At 45.8% G+C, this 21,381-nt stretch overlaps 1 protein-coding gene across 1 annotated transcript in view; it reads left to right on the top strand.

The window, feature by feature from the left end:
* The first annotated feature begins 407 nt into the window (after positions 1 to 407).
* TMEM163 (transmembrane protein 163) overlaps positions 408 to 21,381 on the top strand; it is a 223,407-nt gene continuing 202,433 nt past the window's right edge. The window contains exons 1-2 of the mRNA XM_045826113.1: positions 408 to 757; positions 6,390 to 6,509. Of these exons, the coding sequence (XP_045682069.1) occupies positions 553 to 757; positions 6,390 to 6,509 (325 nt within the window). The 5' untranslated portion in view covers positions 408 to 552. The remainder of the gene's footprint in view (positions 758 to 6,389; positions 6,510 to 21,381) is intronic.

The raw sequence follows: 21,381 nt of genomic DNA, 5'->3' as shown, positions 1-21,381 counted from the left end.
GCCTCCTCTGAAGCCGGCGCGGCTCCAGGGCCGAGAGAGGCCGAGTTAGGGCGCCGCCCGCTCTCCTGCGGGAGCGCGGCCCCGGCGTCCCGGACGGCGGAGAAATCGGGCCGAGGGGCTTCCCCGCTGGGCGGCACGGGCGGCTTCACAGCTCCAGGCACACCCCCTCCAGGCCCCGCCGGTGCCGCCCGCGCCCCCAGTAGTTCCCGGGAGCGCTCGGGCGACTGGCCCCGCAGAATCCCTCCCTCCACACGGGTCTCCGCGCGCCGGTTCCGGCGCGGGGGCCTCGGGGCGGGTCCCCGCCGCCTGCACCTGCCCCCGGGGGGCGGAGCGCGGCGGCGACTGCGCGGCCCCCGCCGCGGGCTACGCCGCTCCCCGGCACAGCCGCCGCCCCTGCAGCCGCCGCACCTCCACTCCGCGCGCCCGCCCTCGCTCCCTCTCGGCGCCGTCCGGCCGCCGGGTCCCAGCCGCCGCGCCTCGCACTTAGGACTCCAGCCCCGCGACTCCCGCCGCCGCCGCCGCCGCCGCCGCCGGGATCCGCCGCCCCGCGCCATGGAGCCGGCCGCGGGCAGGGAGCGCCGCAGCCCCCCGGGCCCCGCCGTCCCGCCGCCGCCGCCGCCGCCCCGGGGCCACGCGCCGTCGGCCGCCGCCCCCGGCCGGCTGGGATCCCCAGTGCGCGAGCCCCCGCAGCCCGACGAGGGGCAGCAGATGCGGATCAGCCAGAGCGGCCAGTTCAGCGACGGGCTGGAGGACCGAGGTGAGCGCGCGGCGCCGGGGCCGCGTCCCCCCGGCTCGGCCCCTTCCCCTGCCCCGGCCGGCGCGGCGAGGAGCCCGCCTCTGCCCACCCCCGGGCCGGGCCCGGCGCGGAGCGGGGACTTCCCCGCGAAGGCGCGGAGAGCGGCAGTCCCACCTCCCGCGGCCGGCGCCGCCTCGGAACCCGAAACCCGGCAGCCTTCTGAGGAAGCCCGCAGGGGCCGCGCCCTCCTCCCCGCCAGCCCGCGCCCCTGCGGCGCCCACTGGAAAAAGTTTGCGGGAGGCGGTGTCTTTGCTTTCGGAGCCGAGTGCTCCCGGGGGACTGCGGCCCCAGCTCGGCTGGGAGGGACCTGAGCTCCGAGCACTCTCTCCTTCCCGAGCCCCTCCGACCTCCACCTGCTGTCAGCATGACTCCCCCTGCGGGCTCGGCGAGGGGGAGCCCCTCAGCGGCTGCGGGGCCGCCCGCCCCGGCGAAGGGAAGTCGGGCGGCGCCGACCGTCCTTTGCAGGGGGTCTGGTTTACTGCAGGGTGTCTGGTGAGGAGGGCCGAGGGCTGGGACCTCTGGGTTTGGGCCGCCGGCCTCCTCTGGGGGAATGCCACCGAAACCGGGTGGTGGCTGGAGCGCACGTCGGCACCCACTTCAGCGTCACTCGCAGCACTCCGGCCTGGCCGCGTCCCGGGAGGCCGAACCTTGGCTTCGGACGGACAGCCGCCGCCGCCCCCTTGGCGCTGCCGGCAGGACACAGAGAGACTCCCCCGTTCACTCCCGTGTCTCCTCCTAAATCCCTCTTTTCCCTCCCCTCATCGTTCCCTTTCCGCTCGCTCGAAGCCCTGTTCTTGGCCACGTCTTTATCTTTCCTGCTTCTTGCCGAATCCAAGTCCAAATCGGTCCCCTCAAAAAGACTTAGTGGTTCTGCTAAAATTGGTTAGTGGCCGAAGCGGGATTCTTGTAGCCGGGCCCTTGCGGGGAACCGGCTCACCACCACTTCACCCCTTTTTCTTGGACGCCTTATTTTTTGTTGGCTGTGACGGATTTTTATATTTTAGTCTTAGCAGGTTTCTGTCCTATTCTTAGTATCTCCTGCACATTTTTATTCCGGTTTAGTGTGCAGACGCACGATCTCTTCCCTCTTAGAAAATTTAAGCCGCAAGCCTGTGAAACAGAATGACATGGAAACGGCAATTCCCAGCGAATCGGCAGGGAGCTCAGCGAGACCTGGAGCCACTCCAGCTGCAACCAGCGAGTTCGGTACCTATGTTGCAGGTTCTCCGGTTCTCACATAACTAACTGGCTATCATTTTAGAGCTGATGATTGGTGACATCACAAGCACCCAACAAGACTTGTCAGTTTTATTTTAGGCAGTGTTAATTACCTTTCCCTCTGCAACTAATATTGTAGCATTTACAAATTTGGAATTGAAGAAAGAACTCTGGGCTGAGCTTATTTTTGTAGCATTGCAGGTCATCTATAAGAGCTGGCCTATTTCTCCCCACCACACAAAATAATAGGAGGGGGAAAAAGCGCTAGGGCGAGTTAATATTTAGCATCATTTTGTAGCTCATGTCCAAGTGTAAAAAGCCTGTCTGAATTCGTTCTTAAGGTTATTTTTCACTGGTCTACTGAATTTCATTTTCCATTATATTATAGCGTGAAAGCATTCACTGTTCATAAACTGTTACTTTGTGAAAGCATTGCATACCACACACAGCCTCTCTGTTAGGATGAACCCTGTCCCCCAAAGAACCCAGTGCTGGGTGGCATTGAAAGTGTGACATTCTTTTGTTTAGCCTATTCCTGACAGCAAAGAGTTAATGATGAATGAGTCATCTTTATTAAATAAATCAGAAGGTTACCTGGGGAGGTTTATTATAATATTTTGTGTTTGTGTTATTTTTCCTTATGGGCTGCATCTTTCCAATATTGATTTTTGTATCTTGTGGGAATGGTTCGTTTGCGGCTGCCTTCTTCCTGTTGGTGAGAGGATTTCGGGAGAAAGAAGCCTTAGTAGTTGCCTGCTGTGCATCTCTCCATCAAGAAAGCCTACAAGCTTTCTTTCTTGAAGGCCTAAGTGCTTAGAGGGCACGTGAGGGCTGGGTACCCTGGGTGGATCACTACGTTTGCCTTTCTCTCCTGTCCTAACTTTCGAGTGCCCAACCCGAAGTGGCCCGCTGGCTGCATCTGGTCCAGGATGGCTATGAATGAGCCCCAACACAAAATTGTAAATTTACTGGAAACCATTTTTTTTTTTTTTTTTGCTCATCAGTTTTCATTAGTGTTTGTGTTTTTAACATGTGGCCTAAGACAACTCTTCTTCCAGTCTGGCCCAGAGATGTGAAAATGTTGGACACTCCAGGACTGTGTTGCGGACTTCTTATAATTCCTACCAAAGGCATGCTTTGTAATTTAGTGTTTTGGGAATTTGGAGTGATGTGGGCTGATTCCAGAAACCTACTAGCTCACAATGTCAAAACTGCAGTGCCATTTGGCTGAGCTTTGTAGTTCAGGGAGAAAGTCTGTGGTCTGGAGCTTTAGGGACTTAAACACACAAAATATAGGTCACATTTGTCTTAGGTGTTTTCACTCTCTTTTAATACCCACTCTTCTCTCCACAAGTTTTTTCCTTCCCATCATTCTGCTCCAAGGCTTAGGGCCCAGCCTAGCATTATATGCCTCATCATTTCCCACTATGTTCCCATCTAATGAATATTTCCCTTCAGAAAAACCAAGCATGACTAACTCCTTAGGAGAAAGCAACTGGAACTAATTTATACTAGCATGGAAATGACTGATATCTTCAACCTCCCCACATATATTTGCATCCCCCCCTTAAAAATAAGGTATCTGTCCTTCATTAATACAACCCTTATGCTTACTCTTTTCCTGGCGAAAATTACAAGTATGCGAAATTTGGGTGAGATTAGAAATTTGATTGGACAGGCCAACTATCTGAGTCCAGCCTGCCTTAGCTTCTCTATGCTGTGCTGCCTTTCTTGTACCTTGGAAACACAGCATCCTGAAAACTTCAGAAATTCTCACTGCACCTCCATGGCTTGCAAGTGTGCATGTAGCTAACATGGGAGCAGAGATAGAGGCACCTGTGTGCAGGCTATTTATGATCTGGGTCTTTGTACATAATATGAGGAGTGGGAAGTTTTCCATTCTTTAAAGAGGCTCTATGTTTAAAGAGGAAAACTAGTAGAAGATAACTAAGGTTGGAAAGAAATGGGAAAGTTCTTCCCTTCATGGACAATCATCCTATTGCATTTACTGCAGTTTTTTAATTAAAAAAAGTCTCATCGGGGAGGTAGGCATAGGGTCAAATCTGGGGAAGAACCAGCAGCCCTAATGTACAGAAGACCTCAGTGCCTCCCCTTAGCAGGGCAGGTTAGCCTATGAAGGCTGGGATCCCAAGCCCCTTCACTGGAGTACTGGCCCACTGAGGGGCGAGGCATGTAGATTGGCCTTCGAGGTCAGTCAGTGGTTGGAAACAGCTGACTTTGGAGGAGAAATGCCATGTGGCAGAATAGAAAATGCAGATCATTGCCTTTCTCTTACAAAATTTAATCTACTTCTAAAAGGAACCTTGTTTTTACCCCCCAGTAGATAAACCTCTTGAGATTGTTGCTGTCAAAATGCCCAGCAAATGAACTGCTTATTTGAATCAGCTTCACTTCTGAAAATCGATTTGCCAAGATGAAAGGAAGATTTTTTTATATCATTTGGGAAAAGAGAAATAAATTATTGGGAATGTGTGGGACCTCCTCATTCTAGGCTGTGGCTCTAACTGGACACAGGTGATTATAGTTGAATATTAGAATGGGGTGTTTTGGCATCTAGAGAAGATGTCAACAAAAGGACAGAAAGTGGACAAAGGGATTTTAATTTGAAATCCCTTGATAAGAGGTTTTTCTGTTTTCCATCCAAGTGCATTCATTTATTTTGGCAGGTTTGGGGACATTTTTACAGTGAGGTGATATAGTATTTAAACCTACCCTTGACCTTTCCTTTCCTTTCCTTTCCTTTCCTTTCCTTTCCTTTCCTTTCCTTTCCTCTCCTCTCCTCTCCTCTCCTCTCCTCTCCTCTCCCTCCTCTCCCTCTCCCTCTCCCTCTCCTCTCCCCTCTCCTCTCCTCTCCTCTCCCTCTCCCCTCTCCTCTCCTCTCCTCTCCTCTCCTCTCCCCTCCCTCCCCCTCCCTCCCCTCCCTCCCTCCCTCCCCCTCCCTCCCTCCCTCCCCTTCCCTTCCTCCCATCCCCCTCCCTCCCTCCTTCTTTCTTATCTTTTGATCCTAAGGAAGTCTACATGTTTCAATTATTTAAAAACCTCTGTCTATAAATGGGGCTCACTAAGCAACCTTCTCAATATTTCCTCTTGCTTTGTTCAGAATGTGTTTAGGGTGCTTGAGTCTGGGTGGTAAATGGAACTGGGAAGTTTCAGCAGGGTCCTTGCTATAATTTTTGACTAGAACACAGTTTTTGGCAACCATAGGTTTAGTGTGATGCCCAGTCGGTTTAATAAGATGATACCTTTTACTTAATGCACAGGTGTGGTATGTTGCACACTGTGTAATATTTTACAAATGGTGCCAGAGATTTGGCTACACTTTTCTTCATTTTTTGGACCTATTGTGGTGAGGCTGCTCCTCCGTAAAAGGTGTATGTTAGGCAGTTTAGCCAGAGATAGTGTCATAAGCTCATTTTATGTAGAATGTTTGACTGAGAATTTTGTTTTCTTTGCAACAAAGAGATGCCATATATGATCTGTTTTCAAAGGAAAAGGAAAAATATAGATTGGTATCATACTGAAGCTATTTTAGTCTTCAACCCAAGGCAGTTGAAGCTTGGGCATTGAACTGGGAGTCATGAATTTCTGTTGTCAAGGTCTCAATGTTGAAAGCCTAGGAAACAAAAATGAAACCTTTCTTACACATGGCCTGTCTGGAAAGCTACCTCCAGTTTTAACAGATTTGCCTTACTTTAATATTCTAAGAATTTTTTAACATATGCTTGGTACAAAAGGATAGATAGTACAGAGCAGAAAGAGCAGAAAACAGCAAGTAATTTAGGTCTGGTGGCTCTTGGTGGTGGCAGTTAAAGGGAAAGGTCCTTCTCCTGTTAATTGTCACTGAGGGAGCAATGAGGGCATTTGTATTCCATGACTCATTGCTTTGGGCAAAACCCAGCCCACCAGTGGGACCTTGCGGGTGGATCAATGCAAATCAATGCCCACAGCTGAGGAACCTGAATGGTTAACTACATGTGGGCTATTGGTACTGTTTTCCTACCAAAAGGGTGTTGTCAGAAGGAACAGCACCAGTGTGAGCCAAGCTAGTTAACACAGGGGCTGGGGCATGGCTGGGCTCATACAGCAGGTCAGGGAGTGGTGGGTCAGCACGGTCCTTATGAAGAAGGCAGCTATTGTTACCCTGCAGGAACACATGCCAATAGTGCTAGAGCCTCACATCTTTTCAAGAGATTCCAGAAAGCCTGATTCGCATGTGAACTCTCCTAATTGTTAAAACATGTCTTGACCCAAAGGCTGTCAGTCTGCAATCCTTGGATATGAAAGTGTAGCTCTCTGGCTGTGGTTTTTCTTAATAAGGAAGCGTCTAACTTCCTTTCCTCCCTGTTTTTGCCAGGCTTACTAGAAAGCAGCACTCGTCTAAAACCTCATGAAGCCCAGAACTACAGGAGGAAGGCTCTGTGGGTCTCCTGGTTCTCCATTATCGTGACGCTGGCCCTGGCTGTGGCTGCCTTTAGTGAGTATCCGGAATCTTGCCGATCAATATGTGCCCAGGCTGCCTGTTTTATTCTCTGACTTCTGTGGGGTGCGCTTTTGCTTTTAGATTTAGTTGACTATTATTGATGAGTGATTTTTTTTTAGATTGTTGGATAGTCGGGGTACTTATAAATTAGTAAAATGGCTTCTCGTCCTCGGAGGAGGGAAGAAGTGGTTAAGAAGAAGAAACGAAGAGCAGCACTTGGGAGGCTTGGCTTTCGTCAGAGCGTGGGTTTGTGGAAGTGGATTGCAGCTGCCATCTGACCAGGAGAATATTATCCTGGTGATGCCTTCAGCGTGGGATGACATGATCAATGTATATCCTGGAGATTCGTGTTTTGAGCCTAATGCAATCCGATGAGTGCAACATTGCAGCACATCCTCTCCTTTCCCTCAGTTATATCTGTGTAAGGTTTGAAATAAAGTTATGGGCACATATTTTTATGAAAGAAAGATGAGAGGGTCCTTTTTCAAGTTTTCAGTAGGCACAGAAACAAAAACATTTATTACAATCAAGAAAAACTAAGAGAATTGAATACTGTCCACCTATGGATCATCTGTTTGGTAGGTTGGGAAGCCCTGTGACATGCGTTTTCTCAGCTGACATTTGTAGCCTATGGAAATGTGCACATGTTATTAATTATTAATCATGCAATGATTCACAAGCTTTAACTATGGCATTCAGCTTCAGCTCACCCTTGGTAGAAACCAATGTTTTTTAATGTTGGGAGAAAAAGGAATGTATTTTGTGATTGGTTTATCACCTTAGTAGAAAGATCTATATTCTAAGTGATAAGTATCATACGAAGTGTCTCATATGACAACCCTCAGAGTAGGAGAAGAAAGGACTGTGTCCGCTGGAAGACAGGGCTCAGTGTTACTTAAAATTCTATTCTGCACAATTAGATCTACTGCTGGAAGTTTGTGTTGGCTCCCAAGAGGGCATATTAGAATTTGACCAAATGCTCTGGGCAAAACTAGGCATACATTACTTGAAGCAGTTTAATTGGAAATGTACCACATCTTGGCTCTCAAAAGAAAGTCAAATATTTAGAAGCAGAGGGTAATGCATTTCAGGGTATAAACATTTAGCAGTGAGCCAGAAATCCAATCAAGAGAAACTCTAATTCCTGAAAACAGCTGCTTCTTCCTCTCCTTTTTCAATGCTGAAACCAGAATAACAAGCCCTATTGGTGTCCCTGGCGGATAATTTGGTTGTGGTGGCTGTTGGCAGGCTCCTGTGGGACACCATGATTTACATATGTAAGGAGAGGAGTGGAATGAAAGGAGGTGGTTTACAAACTGAGTAACAGTCATTCAGCTGTGTCCCTGTGCCTGATAGAGCTGTTACCACGTTATCCTGGGGGTGTTGGAATGGGGGCCCGAGTGTGAAGAGATATTAAGTCCCTCCTTTGGGAGAGTAATACTTCATTTGATGTGCTTAATTTCATAATAGGAAAAAATCATGAGGAAATTTTGGTTTCATATGTTATGCCTGATCAGTTGGATTGTCTTGAAAATTGTGTTCTGTTTCCTTTAATAGGAAAAGAATGTTGCACAATGCATACAGAATTAACATATTGCTTTGTGAAAGGGTTTTCATTTTCTTTTTAAAATGATTTACCCCTTTGTTGTAGCAAGTACTGTCATCAGAGCATTCGGCCCAAGAAAGCCTCATAAGAGTTTATTTGAACCAAACTGATAACAATTGCCAAAAAGTAAAATCTCAATGGATTGAGAAAATGCCTTGGAGAATGGCAGTTTTACAGCTTATTTGATACATGAGAATCGAAGGAGCCAGTGTAAGGGGGTGGTAGATGAAATTCATTGCTGGTAGATTAGGGAGGTGGGAGAAAGCAAAGGAGGAGACCTCTGAGATTGGACACACAGTGAAATGCAGAGGCACACATCAGTGGGTGCGGGCAGTCAACAGTTACAGCACAGGGAGATGGCATGGGGGCAACTAGATAGCGATGAGGAGTTCTGTGTGGTGGGTGCACCCTGGAAGGTCTGGAAAAGGGGATTCCTCTGACGTTTCAAACGTCTGTTATCTTAGATGCAAATAAGACAACAGGCTCACCAAAGGGGAAGACCGGCTGTTGTCAAGGAAGCTGCAGGCGGAGGACAGTATTACTGCCACGACTACCCTTCATTTGGGAATTCTACATTCAGACCATCCTAGGTAGTTACTTTCTGTCTCGGAGTTTGTAGCACCTGCCGTGCAGCGCCCTCTGAGCTTGTCAGGTTTAATATTGTGGCCTGTTTTTTTGTCCATAGTCAAATAGTCTTAACTTTTTGCCTATAAAATGTTGGCATTGCCATATAATATCATGACCTTAGTTGTTTTCTATAGTGCATTCAATTTGTTCCCAAGTTGCTTTTAATTTCTTTTGGTTTAAGTTAAACCGAAAAATGTAGATGAACTGTATCTTTCCTTACTTTAAGTATATAGAGTACCTATATTCTGTGTGTGTGTGTGTTTCACGTTTTAAATCCTTGGGGTGGTCTCTGGTTGTGTTGTTAGGACTGTTGGTTTTACCCTTTAGATTCCTAAATGTATTAGTAACATTAAATGTTTAAAATCGTTTTTAAAGCATCACTGACATGCCGACACACTTTTGTGCAAACTTCTCATAGTTTCAAATGGAGAGAAAATCGATCGGGATTAAGCAACGTGAAGTTATATATAAATTGTAATGTAAGGGAAAATTTTATGTTTCAGAAATAGCAAATATATTTTTTAAAAAATGTCAGAAGCAGCCCCAGTGTTATTCTCTATGGAGGTGGTTGACAGTCTGTCTTATTCAATGAAATGGCCAGGTTGACTCAGTTACTATTTTCAGAGAATTGGTACAGAATTCCAAGGCGCCCATGTTTGAGATGGCAGGGGAGTCCCTGGGGTGTGCGCTTGTGCTCGCGTGTGCCGGCAGGGGTGGCAGGCACGGTAAGGAGAAGACCCCATTTGTTGCTGTGTCTTCTTGCCACTATTGGGTGATTTACCATCTCTTTGGGGCAGGAAGAGCATGCAGTGCTCAAGATTGTTAAATGAGTTAACAGAGATATATTTTAAAAACTTTTTTAGGTGGAAGGAAAGTAATTTCTTGGAAAAAAGTTTTCTTTAGAAATAATCTGTATCTAAAGTAAGTTTTATTTAGGTACTGTTATCGCCCAATATGTAAGTCCATCTGACTGTGTGCACTGGTCAAAAGTACATGAATGAGCAAGCATTTACAGTGGGGAAAGGAATTTACCAGGATTGATGTCAATCTGGAGTTTGGATAAGCTTTTGCTGTAAAAGGTCCGGCTCCTGGCTGGTAGGTGACTGACAGGGTATGCAGGGCAGAGTCACAAGACACTGTGAGTACATTAGGGGTTTGGAGTTTGTGTTAGGGGCTGATTGATTGAAGGTGGGGTCTGGGTAGTAAATCATTTCCTCAGGTCTTGAGGATGACTCTGGGGTCACCTTCGGTGTCCGTCTGTCTTGTTTCATGGAGAGGCTGCTAAGGGGGTCCTTCCCCCTTAGGGTCTCAAGAGCTGCCAGAGGCTCAAACCTTGTAACCATTAGTCAGAACCTGGCTATTGTCTTTACTGTCTCAGGGGTTAGTGATTTTCAAGGGGAAAGGCTAAGGTCTGTGAAATGTGCGGAGTAGAGAATGCTTTTTAAAACAAGGCTACAAATCAAATTAAAATTATAAGGACCTTCAGTTGCAATACCCGGGTGAGGTCTCATTTATTTTAGAAACAAATGAAATATTTCTGAGACAACTGGTTCATCCTTACTGCCATTCTCTCACTAGTGGAGGTGTCTTGGAGCTGTAACTGCTGGGTTGTTACCTTCAGTATTTACCTAATTATTTAGAAAAGAAAAGGGGGAAAAGAGAACTAGACACTGAGCTTAGTACACTAGGGAGCATAAGCCTATTTGCTTCACCAAGAAGCTACAGCTTTTCATACTCCAGGGGACCACAGCACTGTGGTCCATCAAGGGAATTACACTCCTCCCTCCTCTGCCTCTGGTACTGATTATTGGGGAGTGCAGGGGGAGCTGCTTAACCATAGAGGCGTAACTAGGGGTGTAAATCCATCTAAAGCCCACAAAAGTCTGGGAAATTGATTGGTTATTTTGAAAAAGTACCTGGTCTTTCCCAAGCCCAAACTAATTATCCCAGGGAAACCAAGAAGAAGTTTTCTCTCTCCCTCTCTCTTGCCCTTGGTGCCCCACACTCGCGTGGTGCACACACCTGTTCTCTCCATAGTTATGTGGCCCTAGCAGCCACATTGGCCCATGGCCAGGCAAACTCCACACACAGTCTCCATGAAGGAGTCCAAATACCATAGCCCAGCAATGGATTACCGCTGGAAACACACTAGGCTAGCTGGATGCTGAACTGGACTGGACTTTAATATGAGGCAAAACCTCTGGACACTGCCTTTTGTCTTAGCCTTACTGAGGACAGGGTTGGACTTTTTCTGTGGGATAGAGGGAGATGGAGACCCAGGGGCAGCTTCTATTTCCACATGAGTAAACCATTTTGCCACCTCACAATGTCCTGTGTGTGGGTCCTTGGAATGCCTTCCTTGCGATTCTGTGGAAGAGCCTAATTCCCACCAGCAGCGGGGTCAGTCAGAATTCCTGTCTTTATCTTCTCACCTACCATTTTCTCTTTAAGCATAGATGCTGATTTTTAGCTGTACATCTTCTGAAGAAATGCTGTTTTTTGTGTGTGTGTGTTTGGAAATGAGGATTATGGATACGTATCAGTTTTGGGATGCCTCAGTTTTTAGTCAGCTAGAAAGTTTTCATGTTTTAATGCAGCATCTGGATTGCAAATAAAGACTATTACCTTTCACTTCATATAAGCTGCCAGGTAATCAGGTATGCTGTGTTCTATCAAATTAGTACAAACCAGACTTCAAGCCAAGATGGAGGAGTAGGCAGACATGCTTCACCTCCTTGCACAACCATGAGAAGTATCACAACTAACCTCAAAACAAAATGCAACGAGAAATGCCAGAAAATCACACTGTTTGGGAGTGTGGAAACCAAGGATTTAAAGGAAAAATATTCATCCAGATGGGTGAAGCTGTCCAGCAAAGCTATCATTTAGAATTGAAAGGCAGATAAAGTGCTTCCCAGACAAGGTAAAACTAAAGGAGTTCATCATCACCAAGGACTTATTACATGAAATGTTAAAGGGACTTATTTAAAAAAAAGAGGAAGATCAAAACTATGAACATTAAAATGACTACAAACTCACAACTATCAACAACTGAATCTAAAATAAAAGCAAAAACAAACTAAGCAAACAATTAGAGCAGGAGCAGAATCACGGAAATGGAGATCACATGGAGGCTTATCAGCAGGGAGGAGGAAGGGGGAGAAAGGGGAGGGATGGTACAGGGAATAAGAAGCAGAAATGGTAGGTACAGAATAGACAGAGGGATATCAAGGATTGTATGAGAAATGGAGAAGCCAAAGAACTTATATGCATATGATCCCTGGACATGAACTAAGGGGGACAGATTGCTGGAGGGAAGGAGGAGTGGAGGGCAGAGGGGGACAAGCGTGAAAAAAATCAGGACAACTGTAATAACATAACTGATAAAATATACTTTGAAAAATTAGTAAAAACTCGCTGTGGTCAGTATTACTGGGTTAGTCTGCACTAAACCAGTTATATATGTAACTGGGTGATTCCTGTGTCTGGTGTAGTTTGAAAAATTAGATGAACTTTCAAAGTTTATGACTTGATACTATTTTGAAAGGAATATGTTCTTCAAAATGAATATAAACTGGCTTTGATATTATTTGGTAATATAGTGATTCGGACCTATCCAAATTCTGATGTAAAAGCAGATGCTAATATATCTTGAATATTTCAGAGAGAGCCCTAGTTTGGTTTTAAAATTGGTTCTGTTTATAATCAGTGGGCAGCATAGAAAATGGCAATGCTGTTGTGAACAAGCCTTAAAAAAATCTGTTTTAATAATGAAACTAGAAAGAGAACAGAAATTCTGTTTGAAAACTCAGAGTTTTGACATCGTTAAGGTCTTTGTTAGAATGATTTAGGAAAATGAATTCCAGCTCATTTTGAGGTTTGAATGAGTGTGTGGTGGAGGGAAAATTTTCCTTTGCCCTTCATTTCTTCTGATTGGCTTAGCAATCAAATTGACATAAGACAGATTAGCAGGAGAAAAACAAATTAAAATTTAATAACGTGTACCTCCTGTGTACATGGGGAAGACCCAGGAACACTGGTTAACTTGGACTCTGTCACCTTCACCTTCAGCTGAAGACTGAAGATGCCGGGGACGAGGGAGGAAGGGGTAGGAGGTTATGGGAAAGCACAGCAAACACAGGGAGTGAGATGGTGCGCAGCTTTAGGCTGGAAGCTTCTCCACTGGTAACGGTTTCTGGAGATTTAGGTGGCCTCCTCTTCCTGGTATGGTGAGGGTAACACCCTCACAAAGGGAGATTTCCCTTACAAATGTAAATGTCCTTTATAAAGGGTCACTTCGACCTGGTTTTCACAGCTCCCGGGATGTGTGCTGTATCTTAAAGTTAACAAGACTTAAATAACCACTATCCCAAAGAGACAAATCTGGGGGTGGCAAACTCTGCCTCCCTCAAGTGCAGGTAATTTTTAGGCACTCAGAACATGTTCAGTGGGAAATAGAGATGTACTTGGAACATCCTCAGGGGAAAAGCCTTTCCCAAGATAATACAGCTTCATTAAAAAATAAAAATAAAGAGAGACTCCAAGGTTTTCTCAGAAAAAGACCAGTCAAAAATTTAGTGAATCAGAGAACTTAAGAATTCAAAAGTTTCTGAAAGGAGTGAGTTTATATTTGGAAGTTTTAAAATATTTGATTTTGGTATAAACTCTTCACCCTTAAAAGTGGTAGGATTAGTGTGCTTACTCTCTTTATTTTTAGATTGCGAGTCCAGGAGTTGAGAGATGGGTAAGATGAAATTCCGTGACTCTTCTGTAAACTCAGCACAGCCTGTCTGGGTGCTTTCTTAGGTGTTCTCTCAGCAGACACACTGTGAGATGGAGAAGGTCCCAGACACTCCAGGTGCCTTTCGGTGCCCAGAGAGTAACATCTGAGTAGGTGCAATGGCCCAACAGGCCCAGCCTGACCCAGCCTTGGCCTTCCTTTGTCAGGCACCCCAGCTTCTCCTTAGCACTGGCGCGCAGGTCCTCTGGCCACACCCGTTTTCTCCTGCATCTCCCCGTGGCCGACACCCCAGCTCGGACTCTCCCCCCAGAGCAGTGACATCGGTTACACTGTGTGTTTTCTTCCTCACAGGTTTCCTCTTCGTGCCCCCACCTCTTCTTTAGGGGAGGTATGTGTGAGGCCCATGCCCTGAAATATCTCTGCGAACCAAAGACTGAAACTTGCAACTTACATTCCACTTGTAGAGTAATCCTTTGTCTAGTTTGCTGGTCTTGTATTTGCTTTTATTGATGAAAGCAATATACAGGATGGGGCAAAAGTAGGTTTACAGTTGTATGTGAAATAGTTTATTTTTGTGTTATTATTTAGTAGTTATTGTATCATTTTCCATATGAACAATTGTAAACTGACTTTTGCCCTGCCCTGTATGGACATTTAAGAAATTTTTGAGACCAAAGGTCCATAAGCGTAGATCTCTGTCCCACCATAAACTCTTTCTCCTTCCCGTTCTTTCTCCCCCAGATGAGCTTTGTTGCCAGTGTCCTGTAGCTTCTAGACTTGCTTGTGCAGGCCCAGGCCCCGGGCGTGGTGCCCGTGTGTGCGCCTGCTGGTTGCCACTTCGGTTGGATACGAGGTCTTTTCCGGGTTAGTATTTCAAATAGCCTGGGACTTGTCACAGGCTGCTGCTTCCAGGGCTTTGTATGAAGTGGATTTTCTGTGGAGAATCTTCAGGAACAGTCTCCGAAACCGCAGTCTGCCTGCTGCCGCCAATCTGGGTGACACGGTGGCAGGGGGGTGGGCAGGAACGTCTGTGAGCGGCGTCCTGGGTGGTTAGTGAGATAACTTGCTCCATGTCCGCATGCTGGGTGCATGTATGCGTGGGTGCTGTGGAAGCCAGAAGAGAGGAACTGGCTGAAGTGTCGTTTGGGAAGCTCCTCCTGACGATGCTCCCTGAGCCTGGGTTCGTACTCTCGTGGTCTTGTTGCCAAAGATCCTGTGCCTGTCACCCTGCCTCCGCACCGCTGGCTTACTGATGGAATACTGAGCGGTATTTAATCAGGCCCTTTTGCTCACCACGAGGCCACTCACGGTCTTGGTCCCTCCTTCCTGGCTGGACTCCTCTCCTCCCATCTCCCAGCTTCCTGCCACTCTAACCCACAAATGCCCCTTGTGGTTTGCAAATGGTGCGCCCTGCTCTTTGCCTCCAGACCCAGGGACCTGCTCTGCACTTGGCCTCAGATGCTGTTTGTTCCTAATCCCACCTTTTTTCTAGCTAAATTTCACTTATCCCTCAAAATTGAGATGAAAGAGCACGTCTTCCAAGCAGCCTTCACTGGCCCTCCAGGCTGATTTAAATGCACCTTTGTTCCTGTAGCCCTCCAGCACATATCAATCAGCAACTTGACACAAAGTACTTGAATCATTGCGTTATTGCTCTTTGCACTAATACACACTCCTGGGAGGCAGGGCCTCTGTCTTCCGCAGTCTGAATTCTCAGCCTCTGACTCAGATGGTGGTTGGACTGGAGTCATATTTGATGTGCCCCTGCTGGGGCCACAGCACTGCAGCAGATTGAGTGGGGTTGCAGGTAAAGACCCCAGACAAAGGAATGACAGCTTTTTCAAGTCAGTGGAAACAAGGGGGAGGGCTGCCACTGGGCCATCTTCAACTTTGTAAAAAGCCAGGGTGGAAGAGCCTGTGCTTCCCCCTGCCACCTCTGCAGCCTCTAATGGGAGGATGGGGGTTCTGTCGCCTGGGACTAGCGTGGCTCTGTTACCAGGTCGCATCTTCCTGAGTCGCAGCCTCACAATGAGTTGCTGTTTCTAACCAGAGTGGAGGAGGGGTCTCAGCAGCTGCTTGCATGTCTGCCACCCTTTTCCCTGCATTCTGCACACAGCATTTAATTAAAAGTGAGCCGAGGGTGCGTTAGCACGGGGGTGTCTTTGTCGCACGGCGGTAGCAGTGACTCAGGGCAGGTGGGCAAGGAGTCCCAGCTGGACTCATCTCATGAGTCCTGGTCCTTCCCTGGGTGGGCCCTGCGTCTGCTAGTAAACGGCTGATGTCCCATGGGAAATTTCTGAGGCCTTTTCTGCTTTTGTTTTGTTTTTTAAAAATTAATGTATTGCTTTTAGAGAGAGGGGGGAAGAGAGAGAAAGAGAACACTGATTTGTTGTTCCACTTTTATGTATGTATGTATGTATGTATGTATGTATGTATGTATTTTCTTCATCTGAGGACATGCTAATTGATTTTAAAGAGAGGGGAAGGGAGAGAGAGGGAGAGAAACATCATTGTGAGAGAGAAACATCCATCAGCTGCCTCCCTCACGCACCCCGACTGGGGACCAAACCTGCAACCCAGGCATGTGCCAGGACTGGGAATCAAACCCATGATCTCTGTGTCCACCATTCACAGGAGGACGCTCCAACCAATTGAGCCACACTGCACTTATTCATGCATTCATTGGTTGATGCATGTATGTGCCCTGACCGGGGATCAAACCTGCAAACTCTGTGAATCATCAGGAGGATGTTCTAACTAATGGAACTACCTGGCCAGGGCCCCTGAGGCCTCTTTTTATTTTTCTGTCCCTTATTAGCCAGGTGGGATAAGAAGGGGTTTTCTGGTCTGCTTGTCTTTAGGGCCTGTAGTAAGTTGGTCCCATGGGAATAGCCTCTTGGAGGTAAACTTCTGGCATAGCTGCTCTTTGACAGGAGATTCTTTTCTGGGCCATGTCCTGAGGGCTCAAAGGTAGGGGTGTTGAGATTTGAAAGTAACAGGTGAAGCCAGAGGAAGGGAGAGATGCTTTTCTCCTCTTAAAGGAACCTGCTTTTTACTTTTCATTGTCTTCCATGTCTAAGGGCCAGTCCTTTCTTCCAGCTCATGAATGTGTTCATTTGGTCCCTGGTGAGTACCTGCTGGTAAAGGACAGTCTGCTGTGCTGGATACCACAGAGGACCTCAGCAAGAGGAGCAGTCTCTCCACTCCCTCAAAGAGCTCCTGTCTCATGTCTCAGGGGAAGGTGAACTCTAGAGGCGTTAGGGCAGATGATAGGGCAGTGGGGTAGGTAGAGAACCTGATGGACCTGCCCTGCCCATTAGACACCTAGGGATGCTTTAGAAAGGACATCATTGAATTGTTAGAGATGGGACAGTCTATGGTCCCCAGGGGCCTCTGTCCCCTCTGCACCCAAAGAAGGAGATGAAAGTCTAAGCTATTAGATTCATGCAGAAGCTCAGGCTTCCCTGGGTGGGAGTGCAGGAAGGTGGCTGGTCTCAGAACAAGGCAGCCTGGGTTATGAGGTCCACCCAGGGATTGATGTGGCGGCAGAAGCGTGCTGTGGTTGCCTGTGACAAAGGACCACAGGTTGGCGCTTAAAGAACAGAAGATAATTTTCTCACAGTTCTGGAGGCTGGAGTCCAAGACAAGGTGTTGGCAGGGTTTGTTTCATTCTGAGGCCTCTGTCCTTGACCTTAGAGGGCCGTCTTCCCCCTGTGTCTTCACAAGGTCTTCCCTCTGTGTATCTGCGTCCTAATGTCTTCTTCTAAGGACACTGGTCCTACTGAATTAGGGCCCGCCCTTGTGACCTCATTGTAACTTAATTACCTTTTTAATGATTCCATCTCCATACACAGTCACATCCTCAGGAACTGGGGGTCAGGTCTTCAACATAAGCGTTTTTCCGAGGAAAACCATTCAGCCTTTATTAATGACCTTGGCCAGTACCAGGCAGGTGGAGGAAACTAAGATCTCAGAATAAAGTAAGTTCATTGGAAGACTTACCTTGAATGAATGGGTGGACCAGGATAAACCCACTCACCAGCCCAGGAAGAGAACGAACAGGCTTGTCCGTCTCAGCATAGCTGTTACGTGGAATGAGGGTTGGGGAGTCTTCCACTATACCTCACAACATGAGACTGACTATATAAACCTGTGTTTGGAATTTTCATATGTTTGTTTTCCTGGAATTAGACTCCGAGACTCTGAAGTTTAGTGAAAGAGGTTTATCGGAGGGGGGCAGGAGGTCCAACTGAAACAAGGGCTGAAGCAGTCATCCGTGTGGGCTGCCCCACGGAGGGGTGTAACCTTGGGAGAGGGAGCTTCCCTCGGGAGAGAGCAGTTCCAGCAGAGGGACGCCACTGTGAGCCATCAGCGCCCTCACTCCTGGCCGCTGGGGGAATGAATGCCTGGGTCCTGAAGGCGGATCTAGGAGACACCAGGGCATCCACGTTGGGAGTTTATATGTCCCGCCTAGGCTCGGAATCCTCAGGCTGAGGTATTAGCATGGATGTAGTTTGAAGTCGGAAGCACCCCTGGAATACCTCAATTATGGCCCAGCCAGTGTCCCAGGGCTGAGGCTCCCCCAAAGATGAGCTCACAATCCAACATTAGAAAGTTCCTGAGAAAAGGATCTACGGTAACTGAGAATCATCCAATCAGAGCTCAAATTCAGCATAAGAGAATTACCTGATAAAATCTGTCAATAACTATAATATGAGTAGATAATCAGAAAGAAATCAAACACATGAAAGGAAAAAACACTGAAAAAAGCAACTGGAAGAGAACCAAATATATTTCTTTTTCTGTTTTTATTGAAGCTCTAAAGTGGATCCATCTTTTAAAAAGTTAAGAACTATAGCAACCCCTCCATTCTCTCCCTCTCAGCAACTTTACTTCTGGTAGTTATTACTTGTATTTCTGTATGTGTGTATAAATAACAGGTTTTCAATGCTATTTCTTGGCATTTTTTGAAGTTCAGGCATTATTTGTTGACGTGCCACCATGAAAGATGATTTACTCTTTCAGCTTCCTCCTGGCCTCACACAGACAGGCTGACGTCCTGATTTTCAGCCTCGTTCAGTAGTTATGGCCGGCATTATCACTACTGTATAAACCTTGCTCCCTGAGCCCTATGGTGAATGAAGATGGTGACTTTTTTCCTGCACGATTTTTCATTTTCTCTGGTTTTAATACCTGGTTTGCTTACTCCTATTTACTTTTCTCAGATTTTATTTCTTATTAAACTCAGATTCAGCATTTCTATTTCAACCTCAGCTTCCCTGTTGCATTTCAGATGCATGATAATTCTATTAGTTTCTTCAAGAAATCTCCCTTGGAGCCATCTGATGTCCTGAAATTTGTTTTGGTTGCCCTTCATACTTGGTGCACGGTTACATCCTAGGATTGCGCTTCACCACGTTTTTGGGCATTCCCTTCATTTTCCTCTGTTGAGTTCCCTATTTCCTGGATACCAGGTTTTTCTGTTCACTGGTTTACACCCTTTTGCAGGGAGCACGTCCTTTTCCCAGCTGGCGAGGAAAGGGCGTGCTGCAGGTGAGGCTTTCAAGTCTGAAATGTCATTAATATATCCTGACGTTTGATTGACGGCTACACAGAAAATTCTCAGTAGGAAATAATGTTTCTTAAGAGTTTTGAAGGTTTTGCTCTCTATTCTTATTTCTAGTATTGCTATTAGAATCCTAAACTATTCTAAATCCTAATCCTTTGTATGAGACTTGCTGTGATGGGGTCATTTTCATCTGTGTGTGGTACGTATGCCTCTGCTTTCTATCCTTTTCTGGTTTTTTTTTCCCCTCTACTTCCTAGAGAATTTCCTTTAGGCATACAGGGGTGGGCAAAAGTAGGTTTACATTTAGCCATATGAAAACAGACATGCAGGTTATGATGATTACAATAGCTTTATTAACCCAAAAGAATGTCACAATGGCACAGTGCACTTAGGTACAACCTCATAAGTGCTCAGAGTGCTGGCCTTCATTATTTACACATTCTTGTGGTCTTTGAAAATCAGTAAACAAACTCAAAGTTCAGCAGCCTGGTTGGGTTAGCCCCACTGCCTCCTGAGGTGGCTGAACTCAAACCTACTTTTGCCCACCCCTGTATTTACTTACATCTCTATTTCCTTTATATTTTTACCTTTCTGTTCAGCTTTTCAATTCTACTGTCCAGTTTTTTAAAAATTGTCTGAGAGTTTCTTTGAAAAATCATCCAACTCTTGTTTCATTGATCTTTTCTTACATTTCTGAGAAAATATTAGTGATAGTTAAAAAATCTTTCCTGTTTCTTGTGTTGTCTTTCCCCGAGGTACTTATTTTCCTTTTCTGTGTGCCTTGGGTTCATTGTGGATATGAGGGAGGAACGCAAGGAGCAGTGCCTTTGGCAGGCTGTTCATACTGAGAGTGGGTATTAAAAGTTGACTGGAGCTCTTAGCGTGTGTGTGGCCCTTATTGTAGGTTGGACCATTTTGTTGGGTAGATTCCAGTTTCATACTTCCAGACCCTCCCCTTGAGCTGCCTAGGTTGCCTAGAGAAGGACCTTCTGATCCTCTGCCTAGAGGATGAACATCTAACTGCCTGAATTTTGGGAACTGAATTGAGGAGGGAGATTGGAATCTCAGCATTCTGTGTGAAATTCTTAACATGGTTTGCCATTTTGTTTGGTTTTCCCACATTTAGCTGAGTCTGGTGCTCTTCAAGTGATGTTACACCTTCTCCAGAGAATAAACTTCTAACCATCAGATGGGAGAGGTTGCCTTTTTGTTCTGACGCGGCTGTCTTAGGAATTTGCTTTCTGGAGTCTGTTTCATCAGTTGCTACTTGCCCATATGTTTTCTAGCTTCTAAAGATAGTTTTTGTTACCTCTTCCATTTTCTTTTTCTAATTGGTCTTTAAAAAAATTCCCTCTACTCTCAATTTAGTGAGTTTTTTAGAGGAAGCAAAAGTAAAAGATTGTCACTTTCAGGACATCATAAAGTCAAACAGTCATTAAATCCAACCATTGTATGTTGGAGAATGTCTGTAAAAAAGTATAAATAGCTTACATTGATCAGATAAAAAGTCAGGGATATATTGGATTGTTAAAAATCCAGCTGTGCACCATTAATAGAAGATAAATTTAAAACAAGGTTACAGAATGGCTTAAGTATAGGAATAAAAAATATATATCTGGAAAGTAGAAAAAAGAAAGTCAGTGGAGGCAAAAGAGAATTAAAGACAGAAACCCATCATTAGGCAAAAAGAGTGGTTACTATGCAAACAAAAGATTCACATCAACTAGAGACAAAACAATTTGCAAATCCGAATGTACCAAACAAGGCGCCAAAGCACCTAACCAAAGACTCATGAAATTGTATGTAGAAACTGACACATTGCGTTCATAATCGTAGGCTTTAATATACCTTTTTTATTTGTTGATAAATGATAAAGACAAAACATTGGTGAAGACATTGAAGATTTGACTTATGGAATTAGTGTTTTTCAAATTTTTTGACTGCTATTCATAATAAAACATGTGGCCTAGCATATCTGAACTTACTGTGTGTGTGTATGTCTCATGATCTGTCTAAGACACTTTTAGTTATACTATGCAACGTGGTTTTTTTGTGCTACCAAAAAATTTAAAAACTATTATTCTGTTCATTGCAACGTGATGTCAAGATATTTTAAATTAAGGAAAAAATTGTGCACTATGAACATTTTTGTTCTCTTTAATTTTAAAAAGTTCAGGTCACAACCTACCAAACGATGAATGTGCCATGAGTTGTTTGTAATTTTCAATTTAAAAAACACTACCCAATAGGTCAGAATAGAGTCATGCATCCAAAAAGTATGTCTTAACATCATGGAACTTAAAAAAGGTGACCACTTCCCTGG

The sequence above is a fragment of the Phyllostomus hastatus genome, unplaced genomic scaffold, assembly GCF_019186645.2.
Source record: "Phyllostomus hastatus isolate PE091 unplaced genomic scaffold, TTU_PhHast_1.1 phas_scaffold_60, whole genome shotgun sequence".
NCBI lineage: Eukaryota > Metazoa > Chordata > Mammalia > Chiroptera > Phyllostomidae > Phyllostomus > Phyllostomus hastatus.
Note: the sequence above shows the minus strand (reverse complement) of the source record. Positions and strands in the feature narration are given on the sequence as shown.